The 12,844-nt window shown below is 47.5% G+C and overlaps 2 protein-coding genes and 1 non-coding gene across 4 annotated transcripts in view; 1 reads left to right on the forward strand and 2 right to left on the reverse strand.

The window, feature by feature from the left end:
• CUNH1orf50 (chromosome unknown C1orf50 homolog) overlaps positions 1-575 on the reverse strand; it is a 9,316-nt gene extending 8,741 nt beyond the window's left edge. The window contains exon 1 of the mRNA XM_018552619.1: positions 542-575. Within this exon, the coding sequence (XP_018408121.1) occupies positions 542-575 (34 nt within the window). The remainder of the gene's footprint in view (positions 1-541) is intronic.
• A 4,562-nt stretch (positions 576-5,137) lies between these two features.
• TRNAP-AGG lies at positions 5,138-5,209 on the reverse strand. The gene has a single exon. It is a non-coding gene; the product is annotated as a tRNA-Pro (tRNA).
• A 4,943-nt stretch (positions 5,210-10,152) lies between these two features.
• The window catches only part of P3H1 (prolyl 3-hydroxylase 1), a 30,008-nt gene continuing 27,316 nt past the window's right edge, over positions 10,153-12,844 (forward strand). Inside the window, exon 1 of one of the 2 annotated variants that reach the window (XM_018552643.1) lies at positions 10,153-10,584. In XM_018552643.1, the coding sequence (XP_018408145.1) occupies positions 10,153-10,584 (432 nt within the window). The remainder of the gene's footprint in view (positions 10,585-12,844) is intronic. The other variant, XM_018552644.1, reaches the window with a different exon arrangement.

Here is a 12,844-nt window from a genome sequence, read left to right on the forward strand (position 1 = left end):
AGATGACAACACATCCACTAAAACCGACCGGTTGATTAGGTCCTGACCGCCTTATACAATATTGTAAGCTTGTGTCAAGATCACTTGGAACCTTCTGCCCCTATGTATAGACGTCTATCCTGCAGCAGGAATCCTAGGTGTTCCCATTCAGATGTGACTGCTGTACCCATAAAAGTTAATGACCAGCTGACAGCAACCATATCTGCTAGCGACAATCTGCATGTAATCGTAAATAATCATAAATGGTACAATTACGCACAGTTTGGGATAGATGATTGTCCCTGGACGCAAGGTAAAACATTTTTAATGGACTGCCTTAAACGCACAGTAGCGAGCCAGGCTGGTAAGAATGCACCCTAAGGTGTCATGAGCAGTTGCCCGTAGCAACCGGACTTAAGTTTAAAACAGTCAAATAAAATATATTCTGATTGGTTGTTATGGCAAACCACACTGTGCTCTATGTCCCACTTCACAAGTTTACAGATGAATACATGGTACAAGACACATACAGAACACTGACAGAGGAAGCTGCATACTGTACCTGTAGTAATTTGTCCTTTGTAATCCTTCTCCATGATCACGATACACAGTCTGCACCTTCTGAAGCTTATACAATATAACTCGTGGGGACAGGTTACAAAACAGCTGTAATACTGCTCAGGGCACTAAAGCCACAGCGGCCATCTTTGTTTAGGGCATCCGTTTTTTGTCTCCTACGTTATTATTTATTTAACCATCGTTTTCTATTAGCTTCAAAGTTCCATATCTAACTATGAGCATGATAGGTTTTCTGACTGTGGAGTTCACGCCAATAAACTTAGCTGGTCGGCGAAATAACGTTCACAGCGCCAGTTTAAAAAATGGCTGCCCCTGAGGAAACGTTAAGCCGGAAGCTGTCACATGATTATCACGTGACTACTAGTGGAATGCCGTATAGTAGGCTACAGTGTGCCACGCAAGGATTGCTTCTGTAAAAATCGGTCTGATGCAGTAGAACTACAAGCCCCAGCATGTCTTGGCAAGCAGAGGCGTTTTCTAGGTTTAAATGAAAGAACATATATATTATGTAAGGAAATCCTGGGACTTGATTTGTGGGGGTTGTAGTCTGTTTTACCATTTTTTTTGGAGCAGAATCATGTTTTTGGCCCCATAGACTTCTATGATTGTGCCTACAAAATGAGCGTTTCAGGGCTTTTCATTCAAGTCCCCGATCACACCCACCAACCCCACGTGGATCAGGACCGAGTGATGCGTTTGCGTATGTTTGCTTTGCATCGCCAATTGATTTCAATGGCTTCCTGCATGCATGACAACCTCAAAAAGTAGCTCATGTAGCAAATTCTGCTATAGGCGTCCCATGTTTTTTTCCCTGCGTGTTTGTGTGCGCTTTTGTCCCTGTTCACACCCGGGCGTTTTGATGCTCAAAGCTAAGTGCGACGAAACTCTCAACACAAGAAATCCCATTCATTTCTATGGCCCCTGTTCACACCTGAGAGTTTTGTTGCAAGCTGTAAAACCCTGACCGCTAGAAAAGGTACATGAGCTTCTTTTGGCCATATTGCAGCACGTTTGGCCGCAAAGACTTCAATGGAAGAGCATTAAACCGCACCTTACAAGTGTTTCGCACATTGCTGTGTGCGTTTGCATGCACGTTTCCTCATTCACAGCAACTCATTTTGATCTGCTCGAGAAAGCCTGCGCCTTTGCCTACGTGCGTAAAATTGTGCAAAACCTGCATAAAAACGCTCGTTTTACGCACGGAAACGCTGAGACCTAGGTGTGAGTGGAGACCCAATGTGTGCAAATGCGCAGGAAAACTGCATGTTTGCCTGGCCAGGTTTGGGATGCTATTAACTAGTAATGGCAACGCAAGTGTGTTGCACATTTTTGATGTGTTCCGCAAAAGCGTCAAAGCGTGTGTCTTATGCCATGTTTGGCGCATGTTCATGCAGCGCCCAGGTGTGAACGGTGACTACAAGTCTTTGGGGCCAGGGCTGTAGCTACCATGGGGCGAGTGAGGCACTTGCCTCAGGCGCCTGTTGCCATGCGAGCACAGGCATCGGTGGCAACAGGGGTGCCAGGCGGCCTACACGGCTGCAGCTCAGCAGGTAGAAGAGGAGCGGCACAGGCTCAAGCTTCTCCTCAGATCCCTGCTTGCTCCCCCATCTGTATGGGCAGAGGACTCTGTGTCCTCAATCTCTTTCTATTTCAAAAGGGAAATGTCAGGGGTCTGTTTAGACCCCTGATATTTCCCTGAAGCCCCCCAGCAGTAAAAAAAGCAATAATAAAAAATAAATTTAAAAAAAAACCCACACACACTCACACTGATGCACACATATTACTAGACATGCGCAAAGACTAAACATTTGTTTTGGACGAAATGAACGGAAACTAAAAATGTTTTCATTCGTTTTATCAAACAAAACAAATTTTTATGCTATTTTTTGGTTTTGGCCACCAGCACATTCTGCGCATGCATGCCGCCATCCCAGAGGCGCGGTGAATGACATCACATACCACACAGTCTGTTGGGGGGCACATTTTTCTGTTCTAGCCTCGGGCGCAAAAGGAGCTAGCTACGGCTCTGTTTGGGGCGACAGCGCACAATTCTGACCCTGTACTACCAGTCAAGTGAAAAAGGTGCACGCAAATAAAGCCTCTAAAATTGTCCAGCTGGTGTGAATGGGGCTGAAATGTCATTGATATAGTTATGAAAGAGCGGACTCAGGCACCGTTTTCCCTGCCATGTGACATTGCTGGTGCGCAGAAGCGTAAGGCTGGGCACACACCTTACAACATCGCAAGGTACTTAAAAAAACGTACGATCTGCCTATCTTGCATAGGCAGATCGTACTTGCGATGATCGCAAGCCACGCCCCCTGAGGGGCGGGTTTCCGATGACCGCAATGCCGAACAAGCAGTGTGCGCTTGCGCACACCGGCCCGTCCGGCTTTTATCGTACGAACATGCTACACACCCGCCGAACATCGTACGATGCTCGGCGGGTTTTGAAACATGTTCGTAAGTTTAAAGTCGTGCGACCTTACAGTAGTAGAGGTCGAACGGCTTCCACACTCCTTACGATATTCGTACGATCGCGGGATTTCCCGCGTTTATCGTACGATTATCGTAAGGTGTGTGGGGACCTTAAGTTGTGGTCGGGCAGCATATTCATTTGAATGGGGTGCTTACCGCATGTAATCACACTGAAGTGCATGCACCTTTTTTAAAATCCTCACGGTAACTGGTTAACATGCGATGTGCTGTGATACAATGCACATGCGATGGCTAGCTGGTTTGGGGGTCCATTAAGAAATAGGGATGCACCTGTTCTATCAGACTTTGTGACTGCGTTAGAATGTGTGACCGTTGACGTGGTCACACATTTTCACCTAATCCCGCCCAGTTTTTCAGCGGTGGAATGTGTGCCCGGTCCCATGGTCACACATTTTAACGTAATCACGCCCACTTGTTCTGCGGCAAAATATCTGACCGGCAAAAGGTGAAGAATGCAACGCTTTCTCAGCTGTTCCAGGGCAGATCGGCATTGCAGATGGTATGTGCAGGAGAAGCGATCTGCCCTGGAACAGCTGATCGGTCTTGAAATGTCACTTCTATCCGACTTTGTGGAATGTGAGATCGCAGTCACAAAGTCGGATAGAAGTGAGATTTCAGGGCAGATCGGTTCTCCTGCGCATACCATCTGCGATGTTGATCTACCCTGGGACACCTGAGAAAGCTTTGAATTCTACACCTTTTGCCGGTCACATATTTTAACCCTGGAAAAAATGGGCGTGAGTACGTTAAAATGTGTGACCACGTAAACGGTCACACATTCCACCGCTGTCACCATCTTTGATAGAACAGCACCAATAAAAAAAATTCTGTATCGAGTACAAGTACCGATATTTTTTTCAGTACTCGCCAATACCGATACTGGAAGTCCCATTAAGGAAGCCGGGCGGCGTGTATTGACTCACCGCCCAGCTTCCTGATTAGCCTGGGAAGCCGGGCAGCAGGTAATGGATAGTTTGTAAATGGCCACTTGTAGACGCCATCGAAAGTCAGCTCTATCTGAAGTTTCAATCAGAAAGGGAGGCACAGCTCCTGCTGTGAAAACTCATTAGAAATTAGAAAACCCCACAGTGTGCTGTGAATCCTGTGCCATTATACCCCCCCCCCCCCCGCCGGGTCATGTTATTCCATTTAAACAGCAAAAATGACATAAAAGAGTTTATTTACTGAAGGCATATAAACTGTTCACATAGCAAGAACATGTTCCCACTGGAAGGGAATTTTTCCTCAGCTTAGTGAATTAGTTGACTTCCATCATCAAATCATGTGCAAGCAAAAAAGGTTTTCATGGGTTTTTTTTTATTCCTTGCACGTGATTGGGTATTCTTTCCAAAGTGAATTTTGACCCTATTCACCAAGCTAAGGGTAAATTCCCCTACACAATGGGAATTCCTTCTCAAAGAAAGCAGCCTATTTGCCTTTAGTAAATCAACCCCAAAATGTCAGGTTAAAAATGTATTAATAAATAAATAAACAAACTATTTAAAGGGAAACAATTATAGTTTTCCCTTAAAGGGAACGGAACCTCTTCACCAAACTGCATAAACTAACATTACTGGCAATGTGCGGGTACCTTTGTATATGTAAATACCTGGACTTGTCTTCTAATTGATTTCTTTAAAGAAGGAGCTACCGGAATGTAAAAAAACTTGCCTTGGGCTACCCCGGCGCAGCAAGGGTTAAGTGCTTGTTTTGTCCAGGGGGCTCCAATAAAACAGAAACAGATATACTCACCCGATCCTCAGTCCCTCCTGGCTGTTAGACCGACCCTGCAGCCTCATCTCCCCCAGGCTTCGGCAGCCTAAGGGACAATGACATGATCACATCTAAGACGGGTCCATTGACTTTCATTAGACGTGAGGATGCCAAGGGACATTACACAGCCAGAACGGACAGGGAGAGAGTTGCTTGCTGACCGCCACGGGACTGACAATCGGGTGAGTAATACGGCTTTATTTTAGCCCCATAGACAAAAATTGGTGGATTGACTCACCGCAAGGGTACATTTTTTTACATTTAATAATAATAATACATGCATTAAAAGGTAAGGAAAGTAAAACCTGGGCTCGTCCGGGATTTGAACCCGGGACCTCTCGCACCCTAAGCGAGAATCATACCCCTAGACCAACGAGCCAGCTGCCAATTGAGTGTACAGATGTTACTATAGTGCCACATCAGCAGCAGCAGCTTGTATCATGTTACACTGTCTGTACAAACTGAACAGGAGAACATAGCTGAAGAGGCCAGAATCCTAAATATAATGATGCCTGCACAGGGCTAGGGTTTTTTTTTCCACATCTCTGCTATTAGATATCTTAAAGGAGAACTATGAGGGGAGTGCTTTTCACTCACCTCATAGTTCTAGTCGGCTCAGTAGATCAGGAGGTGAGCGAACACATACCGGTGTTCGCTCACTTCACGATCCTGTCACGGCTCTCTGCTGTGACAGGGGAGGGGCTGGATTCCCCGCTCCGATCCGCCAGCGCTGACTGGCGGAACAGACGGGGGAGGGGGCGGGTACAGCTGGCTCTGCCTCTAGATAGGCAGAGCCAGCTGTCACTCACGCAGCTGGGCGGATCTCGACATCGACGTCAGGATCCGCTCCTGCTGCGGCGTCTCAGTATACCGCGAGCTGTAGCTCGCGGTATACTGAGGTTAGGGTGACGGGAGGACGCTAGTTTGTGTCCTCCCGTTACCTTAAGGAGAACTATAGGGGAAAACACTGAACCCATAGTTCTCCTTTAAAACACATTTTTTACTGCAGTAAAACCCAGAGACAGACCAAAAACTGACATCTATACAGACTTATCAATCACTATGATGCATCGTGGCACAGCGAAAAGAAAGCACAGTCATTTCTACAACATGCATTAAAGTGTCCCATAGGAATAGTTGTGCAAGACACCGTTTAGCTGACCACACCTGTATTATTTTTATTTTCATCCAAATGTTTGTCTAGATCTGATTGTTTTATTTTTTGGGGGTGTGCAAGTGTTTCTGCGTTATCTTCAGTGTGAACCCATTTACAAACTAACAAATACTGTTAGATTACTATCTGATCAAATTTAGATTCAACTGGAAATAATACCTTGAAAAATGAACAGTGCAGCATGCTAGCGGGTACCATACGGAGATACAAAGACACAGAGGGGGGATGGGTAAAAGAAACACAAAACACCAAGAAGATATGGGCACAACAGCCACAAGATGTCAAGGAGATATGGACACATAAGCCAGCAGGGGCGTCCCACGTCCGGATATCACCCGGAGCGGAGGCCAGGTGACACCCCGCCATCATGTCATCGCGCATGACATCATCGTGCATGCATGACCATCTAATTGATGCCTGCTGGCGGCTATCTTGGTGTGGACGCTGGCAGAGAGAGGGGACGTTCACCCGGCGGAATGAGGTATGCTGCCGGGTCCCCTCCTCTCTCCTGACACCGACCCGACTTTCTGACTGTCAGTCACCCCTGGTATCACCCCTCCAATGGTGTCACCCGGGTGCGGCCACACCCTCCTTGTGACGCCACTGTAAACCAGAAGACACCAAGAGGATATGGGCACAAAAACCACAATTCACCATAGGGTATGTGTATGAAATAGGCGATTTTGCTCTTTTTGGTGCCTCTGAGGAAATTTAAAATGACACTAAACTCAGGAGTAAAAAATACATTCAAGTACCTTAAATATGAACAGAAATGTATCTTATTTGTGTATCACTCGGCTGTAGATCCTCAAATCATCTCTGAATTGGTGCTCACACTGTCCTTCCTTCTGGAGGGGGGCTACTTTTGTTCCCCATGGTCCCTGTGTGTGTTGTAAAGTAGTCACCGCTCCAAGCTCACTCCCGTGATGGGATTACAATCTCACGTTTAGTTTACTGATTTGTATTATAGATTGAAGTCCATCACAGGAGTGAGCTTGGAGCGGTGACTACTTTACAACACACACAGGGACCATGGGGAACAAAAGTAGCCCCCCTCCAGAAGGAAGGACAGTGTGAGCACCAATTCAGAGATGATTTGAGGATCTACAGCCGAGTGATACACAAATAAGATACATTTCTGTTCATATTTAAGGTACTTGAATGTATTTTTTACTCCTGAGTTTAGTGTCACTATTTCCTCAGAGGCACCAAAAAGAGCAAAATCGCCTATTTCATACACAGGATGGTGACTGTGCTATGGGCCATGACAAATGTACCCCAAAATAGTTGATGACTTGACCTCCCAGACCACCAATGTAGCTGATTTCAGCAAGCAACATAAAAACATAACAATGGCCAAGGAAACAAAGTCTCCGGGGCAAAGTTCTCTTTTAAAGTCTATGTACACTCAATCAAATCTTTGCACATGTCTAGTTCACGTCCTATAACTGTGTATAGAACGTCATGACTCAGGGACCTTAGACCGCTGGAGCAGAGGGGGAGAGAGGCTCCATGGACTGGTCTAGAAGCCAGCCGGCTCTGAGGATCAGGTGAGTATTGTCACTGTCATTGTGATCCTGCATTGTCACTGCCATTGCTTGCTCCTGCATTGTCGCTGTCATTGCTTGCTCCTGCACTGTCATTGCTTGCTCCTGCACTGTCATTGCTTGCTCCTGCACTGTCATTGCTTGCTCCTGCACTGTCATTGCTTGCTCCTGCACTGTCATTGCTTGCTCCTGCACTGTCATTGCTTGCTCCTGCACTGTCATTGCTTGCTCCTGCACTGTCATTGCTTGCTCCTGCACTGTCATTGCTTGCTCCTGCACTGTCATTGCTTGCTCCTGCACTGTCATTGCTTGCTCCTGCACTGTCATTGCTTGCTCCTGCACTGTCATTGCTTGCTCCTGCACTGTCATTGCTTGCTCCTGCACTGTCATTGCTTGCTCCTGCACTGTCATTGCTTGCTCCTGCACTGTCATTGCTTGCTCCTGCACTGTCATTGCTTGCTCCTGCACTGTCATTGCTTGCTCCTGCACTGTCATTGCTTGCTCCTGCACTGTCATTGCTTGCTCCTGCACTGTCATTGCTTGCTCCTGCACTGTCATTGCTTGCTCCTGCACTGTCATTGCTTGCTCCTGCACTGTCATTGCTTGCTCCTGCACTGTCATTGCTTGCTCCTGCACTGTCATTGCTTGCTCCTGCACTGTCATTGCTTGCTCCTGCACTGTCATTGCTTGCTCCTGCACTGTCATTGCTTGCTCCTGCACTGTCATTGCTTGCTCCTGCACTGTCATTGCTTGCTCCTGCACTGTCATTGCTTGCTCCTGCACTGTCATTGCTTGCTCCTGCACTGTCATTGCTTGCTCCTGCACTGTCATTGCTTGCTCCTGCACTGTCATTGCTTGCTCCTGCACTGTCATTGCTTGCTCCTGCACTGTCATTGCTTGCTCCTGCACTGTCATTGCTTGCTCCTGCACTGTCATTGCTTGCTCCTGCACTGTCATTGCTTGCTCCTGCACTGTCATTGCTTGCTCCTGCACTGTCATTGCTTGCTCCTGCACTGTCATTGCTTGCTCCTGCACTGTCATTGCTTGCTCCTGCACTGTCATTGCTTGCTCCTGCACTGTCATTGCTTGCTCCTGCACTGTCATTGCTTGCTCCTGCACTGTCATTGCTTGCTCCTGCACTGTCATTGCTTGCTCCTGCACTGTCATTGCTTGCTCCTGCACTGTCATTGCTTGCTCCTGCACTGTCATTGCTTGCTCCTGCACTGTCATTGCTTGCTCCTGCACTGTCATTGCTTGCTCCTGCACTGTCATTGCTTGCTCCTGCACTGTCATTGCTTGCTCCTGCACTGTCATTGCTTGCTCCTGCACTGTCATTGCTTGCTCCTGCACTGTCATTGCTTGCTCCTGCACTGTCATTGCTTGCTCCTGCACTGTCATTGCTTGCTCCTGCACTGTCATTGCTTGCTCCTGCACTGTCATTGCTTGCTCCTGCACTGTCATTGCTTGCTCCTGCACTGTCATTGCTTGCTCCTGCACTGTCATTGCTTGCTCCTGCACTGTCATTGCTTGCTCCTGCACTGTCATTGCTTGCTCCTGCACTGTCATTGCTTGCTCCTGCACTGTCATTGCTTGCTCCTGCACTGTCATTGCTTGCTCCTGCACTGTCATTGCTTGCTCCTGCACTGTCATTGCTTGCTCCTGCACTGTCATTGCTTGCTCCTGCACTGTCATTGCTTGCTCCTGCACTGTCATTGCTTGCTCCTGCACTGTCATTGCTTGCTCCTGCACTGTCATTGCTTGCTCCTGCACTGTCATTGCTTGCTCCTGCACTGTCATTGCTTGCTCCTGCACTGTCATTGCTTGCTCCTGCACTGTCATTGCTTGCTCCTGCACTGTCATTGCTTGCTCCTGCACTGTCATTGCTTGCTCCTGCACTGTCATTGCTTGCTCCTGCACTGTCATTGCTTGCTCCTGCACTGTCATTGCTTGCTCCTGCACTGTCATTGCTTGCTCCTGCACTGTCATTGCTTGCTCCTGCATTGTCGATGTCATTGTGATCCTGCATTGTCACTGTCATTGTGATCCTGCATTGTCACTGCCATTGCTTGCTCCTGCATTGTCACTCTGTCATTGTTTGCTCCTGTATTGTCTGTCATTGTGATCTTGTGTTGTCACTCTGTCATTGCGATCCTGCATTGTCACTCTGTCACACAGGCTTCCGATGATATCACACTACACAGACATGGTGCACTGTTGCCTCTATCAGGAATCCTGCCCTGAGAAATGTCAGGCAGCAATCCCTGGAATGCATGTAGACAGCAAGTGGCTGCAGGAGATGGGCAGCACAGAGATGCAGCAAAGGATGAAAAAAGTGAAAGCAGTATTTTATATGGTTAACATGGCAATGGTGAGTGACACACAGAGCTCTATAGTAAACCCAATATATCGGATAATTAGTAGCAGCGTGGACTAGCAGTCTTGGAGCTGTGGGCGTGTTCATACACGTAGGCATGTCATTATAGAGCATGTGGGCGGAGCCTAGCAGCGGGAAAAGAATGCAGCGTGGGAGTGGTTACCAGGGGGCGTGTTTTTGGCACTGCTCCCCGTTGCTGGCTGTACGGTGTTCTCTCTCTAACGGACATGGCGTCCTATACACTCCTCTCCGGGGCTCTCCTTCTACTGCTAGCGGTCCGGGGGCCGCTAGCCACTCGGCTGGAGCCCTATGACTATCTATACGACAACGGAGTGGAGGCGTACTACCGCAGCGACTGGCACTCCGTCATCCTGAATATGGAGAAGGCGCTGCACAACCGGGAGCTCCTCCGGCGCCACCGTATCGGCTGCCCCCTGCACTGCGCCTCCAGCAGCGACTTCTCGGAGCAGCCCCAGTCATGGGGGGCCGGGCAGGACCTGATCTTCTTCCAGGGGCTGCTGGAGCGGGCCGCCTGCATCAGACGTTGCGAGCTGGAAAAGATCGGAGCCCCTTCCAGCGATTATATGATCGGCGAGGAGCTGGACCTGGAGTTCAGGAAGAGGAGTCCCTACAACTATCTCCAAGTAGCCTACTTCAAGGTACAGACCACCGGGGGGAGGCATGGGGGCCCCTGGGGATCATACCATGGTGCAAGCTGAAATCACTGTCATTGCTCTGTAGCACTGTGTGCATCATCATCATTGCTGCTTGCATTACAAATGTATTATAGTGAACAGGCAATGGATGCCGAGATCACTCTGGCTGTCATTAAGTTGTATGTACAGCCAAAATCTGTATGTATGCCATCATGCCTCCATATGGCTTTCTTCTGCTGCAGAGTTTCCTGGGGATCCCACCAGGAACAGCGCTTCCTGTCAGGCTGACAAGGTGAAGCCACTGCCTTGCGATTAGCATAGGGGTCGTCAGCCAGCAGTACGAGATGCTTCGTTTCAGCCTTGGGTCTGCTGATCTGATAGGCCTGAACAGGGCTGAAGCTAGGGGGGGGGGCAGCACTGGGTGTGAGGATGGGGAACTTTTCCCGGGGGGGGGGGCAACTCTGAGCTTTTGCCCCGGGTGACAGAATGTCCAGCTTCCCCACCAGGCCTGAAAAATGCACCCAGGAGGCTAATTGCAAAGCGTTGTCAGCCTGAAACAGGAAGTGATGTGTCTGGCGGGATCTCCAGGTAAAGCTTGCCACGCACTTGTAGTTTATGATAATCAGAAATAACTAGATTCGACCACTGGCGCTAATGAATGGCGTCATTGGCGGAATCCACCCTGCCGGCTGTTGTATTCTGACGGCTGCCGACACAAGCTGTCGGAGTCCCAAACAGTAGCTGATTGGGCACACAATTTTTGGGCCAACTCCCTCAACGAAAAATGGACTTGTGTAGAAGGAAGCTGTGTCAGCAGGGCCATCCACAGCTGGAATTCCGGACTTTTGGGGCAGTGCATGTCCAGCTTTAGCAAATTTTCAACAGATTCACAAAAAAAACGATTTACGCAAGAAAACTTTACACAGCGAGGAATAAAATATAAAGAAAAATCGGTTTTGGGTTTACACACGGTTTATTCTGACAGCCAGCGTGATCTCTGCATCTATTGCCCATTCACTACAACTCTCAGCAAGCGTGATCAGAGGCAGCATTTGACTGTGCAGCTATTGTGGGACTACAAGTCCCAGTGTATCCAGCTGACGCTCATAGAACAGTATCGGCTTATGTTGCCTGGAAGAGGTGACGGAAGCGCTAACCTGTCGGCAAGCGTCACTCCATATACTCCTTTTATTGTGTGCGTTGTCTACAACTCTCAGTAGGAAGGGGTTCTGTAACAGATCTCTGCTTTGTAGGACTACAAGTCCCAGACGGTCACAGCTTGCTATGGCGGGTGCATTTTTAGTGGTCAGCCATTCAAGATGTGCTGAGGTCACACATCTCCAGGCTGTTGTTGTGATTGGCGTCCCAGGGTTCCAGAATAGAACGTTTGCTGCATCCTCAGACTTCCCTCCCCCATTCAATGCACTGCCACGTATTGAGTTGGGGAAAACCTCCGTCCCACACTTCTCCGAGGAATGTCTACTCACTCCAGCAAGCTCTGACTTCCCAGACGTGCCACTCCGACATCAGTCTTCACGTGTCCCCTCACTCACAGGTTGTCAGCTTCCAAGTGTATTTGTAATTTCATTTACCCTGCAGTAGTGTTCTGCGTTACTTCTATACAATGTTATCTTATTATTCAGTATTGTTATCAAATACATTTCTATTGTCATAAACCGATGTAGCTCATTATTAAAGAGAACCATTTACAAATACATAGTAATAAGCCATTGTAAGTCACTGAGAGAACCTGTTACAAATATAGTAATATGCTGTTGTAGCTCCATTATTGAAGAGAACCAGTCACAAATACATAGTAATAAGCCATTGTAGCTCAGTATTAATGAGAACCGTTTACAAATACATAGTAATAAGGCATTGTAGCTAATTAGTAAAGAGACCCAGTCACAAATACATAGTAATAAGACATTGTAGCTCATTATTAAAGCGAACCGTTTACAAATATAGTAAAAAGCCATTGTAGCTCATTATTAATGAGAACCGTTTACAAATTCATAGTTATGAGCCATTGTTGCTCAATATTAATGACAACCATTTACACATTCATAGTTATGAGCCATTGTAGCTCAGTATTAATGACAACCGTTTGCAAATTCATAGTTATGAGCCATTGTAGCTCAGTATTAATGACAACCGTTTACAAATTCATAGTTATGAGCCATTGTAGCTCAGTATTAATGACAACCATTTACAAATACATAGTAATAAGCCATTGTAGCTCATTAATAATGACAACCATTTA

The sequence above is a fragment of the Nanorana parkeri genome, unplaced genomic scaffold, assembly GCF_000935625.1.
Source record: "Nanorana parkeri isolate BGI_ZX_2015 unplaced genomic scaffold, ASM93562v1 scaffold94, whole genome shotgun sequence".
In the NCBI taxonomy this organism is placed as follows: Eukaryota; Metazoa; Chordata; class Amphibia; order Anura; family Dicroglossidae; genus Nanorana; species Nanorana parkeri.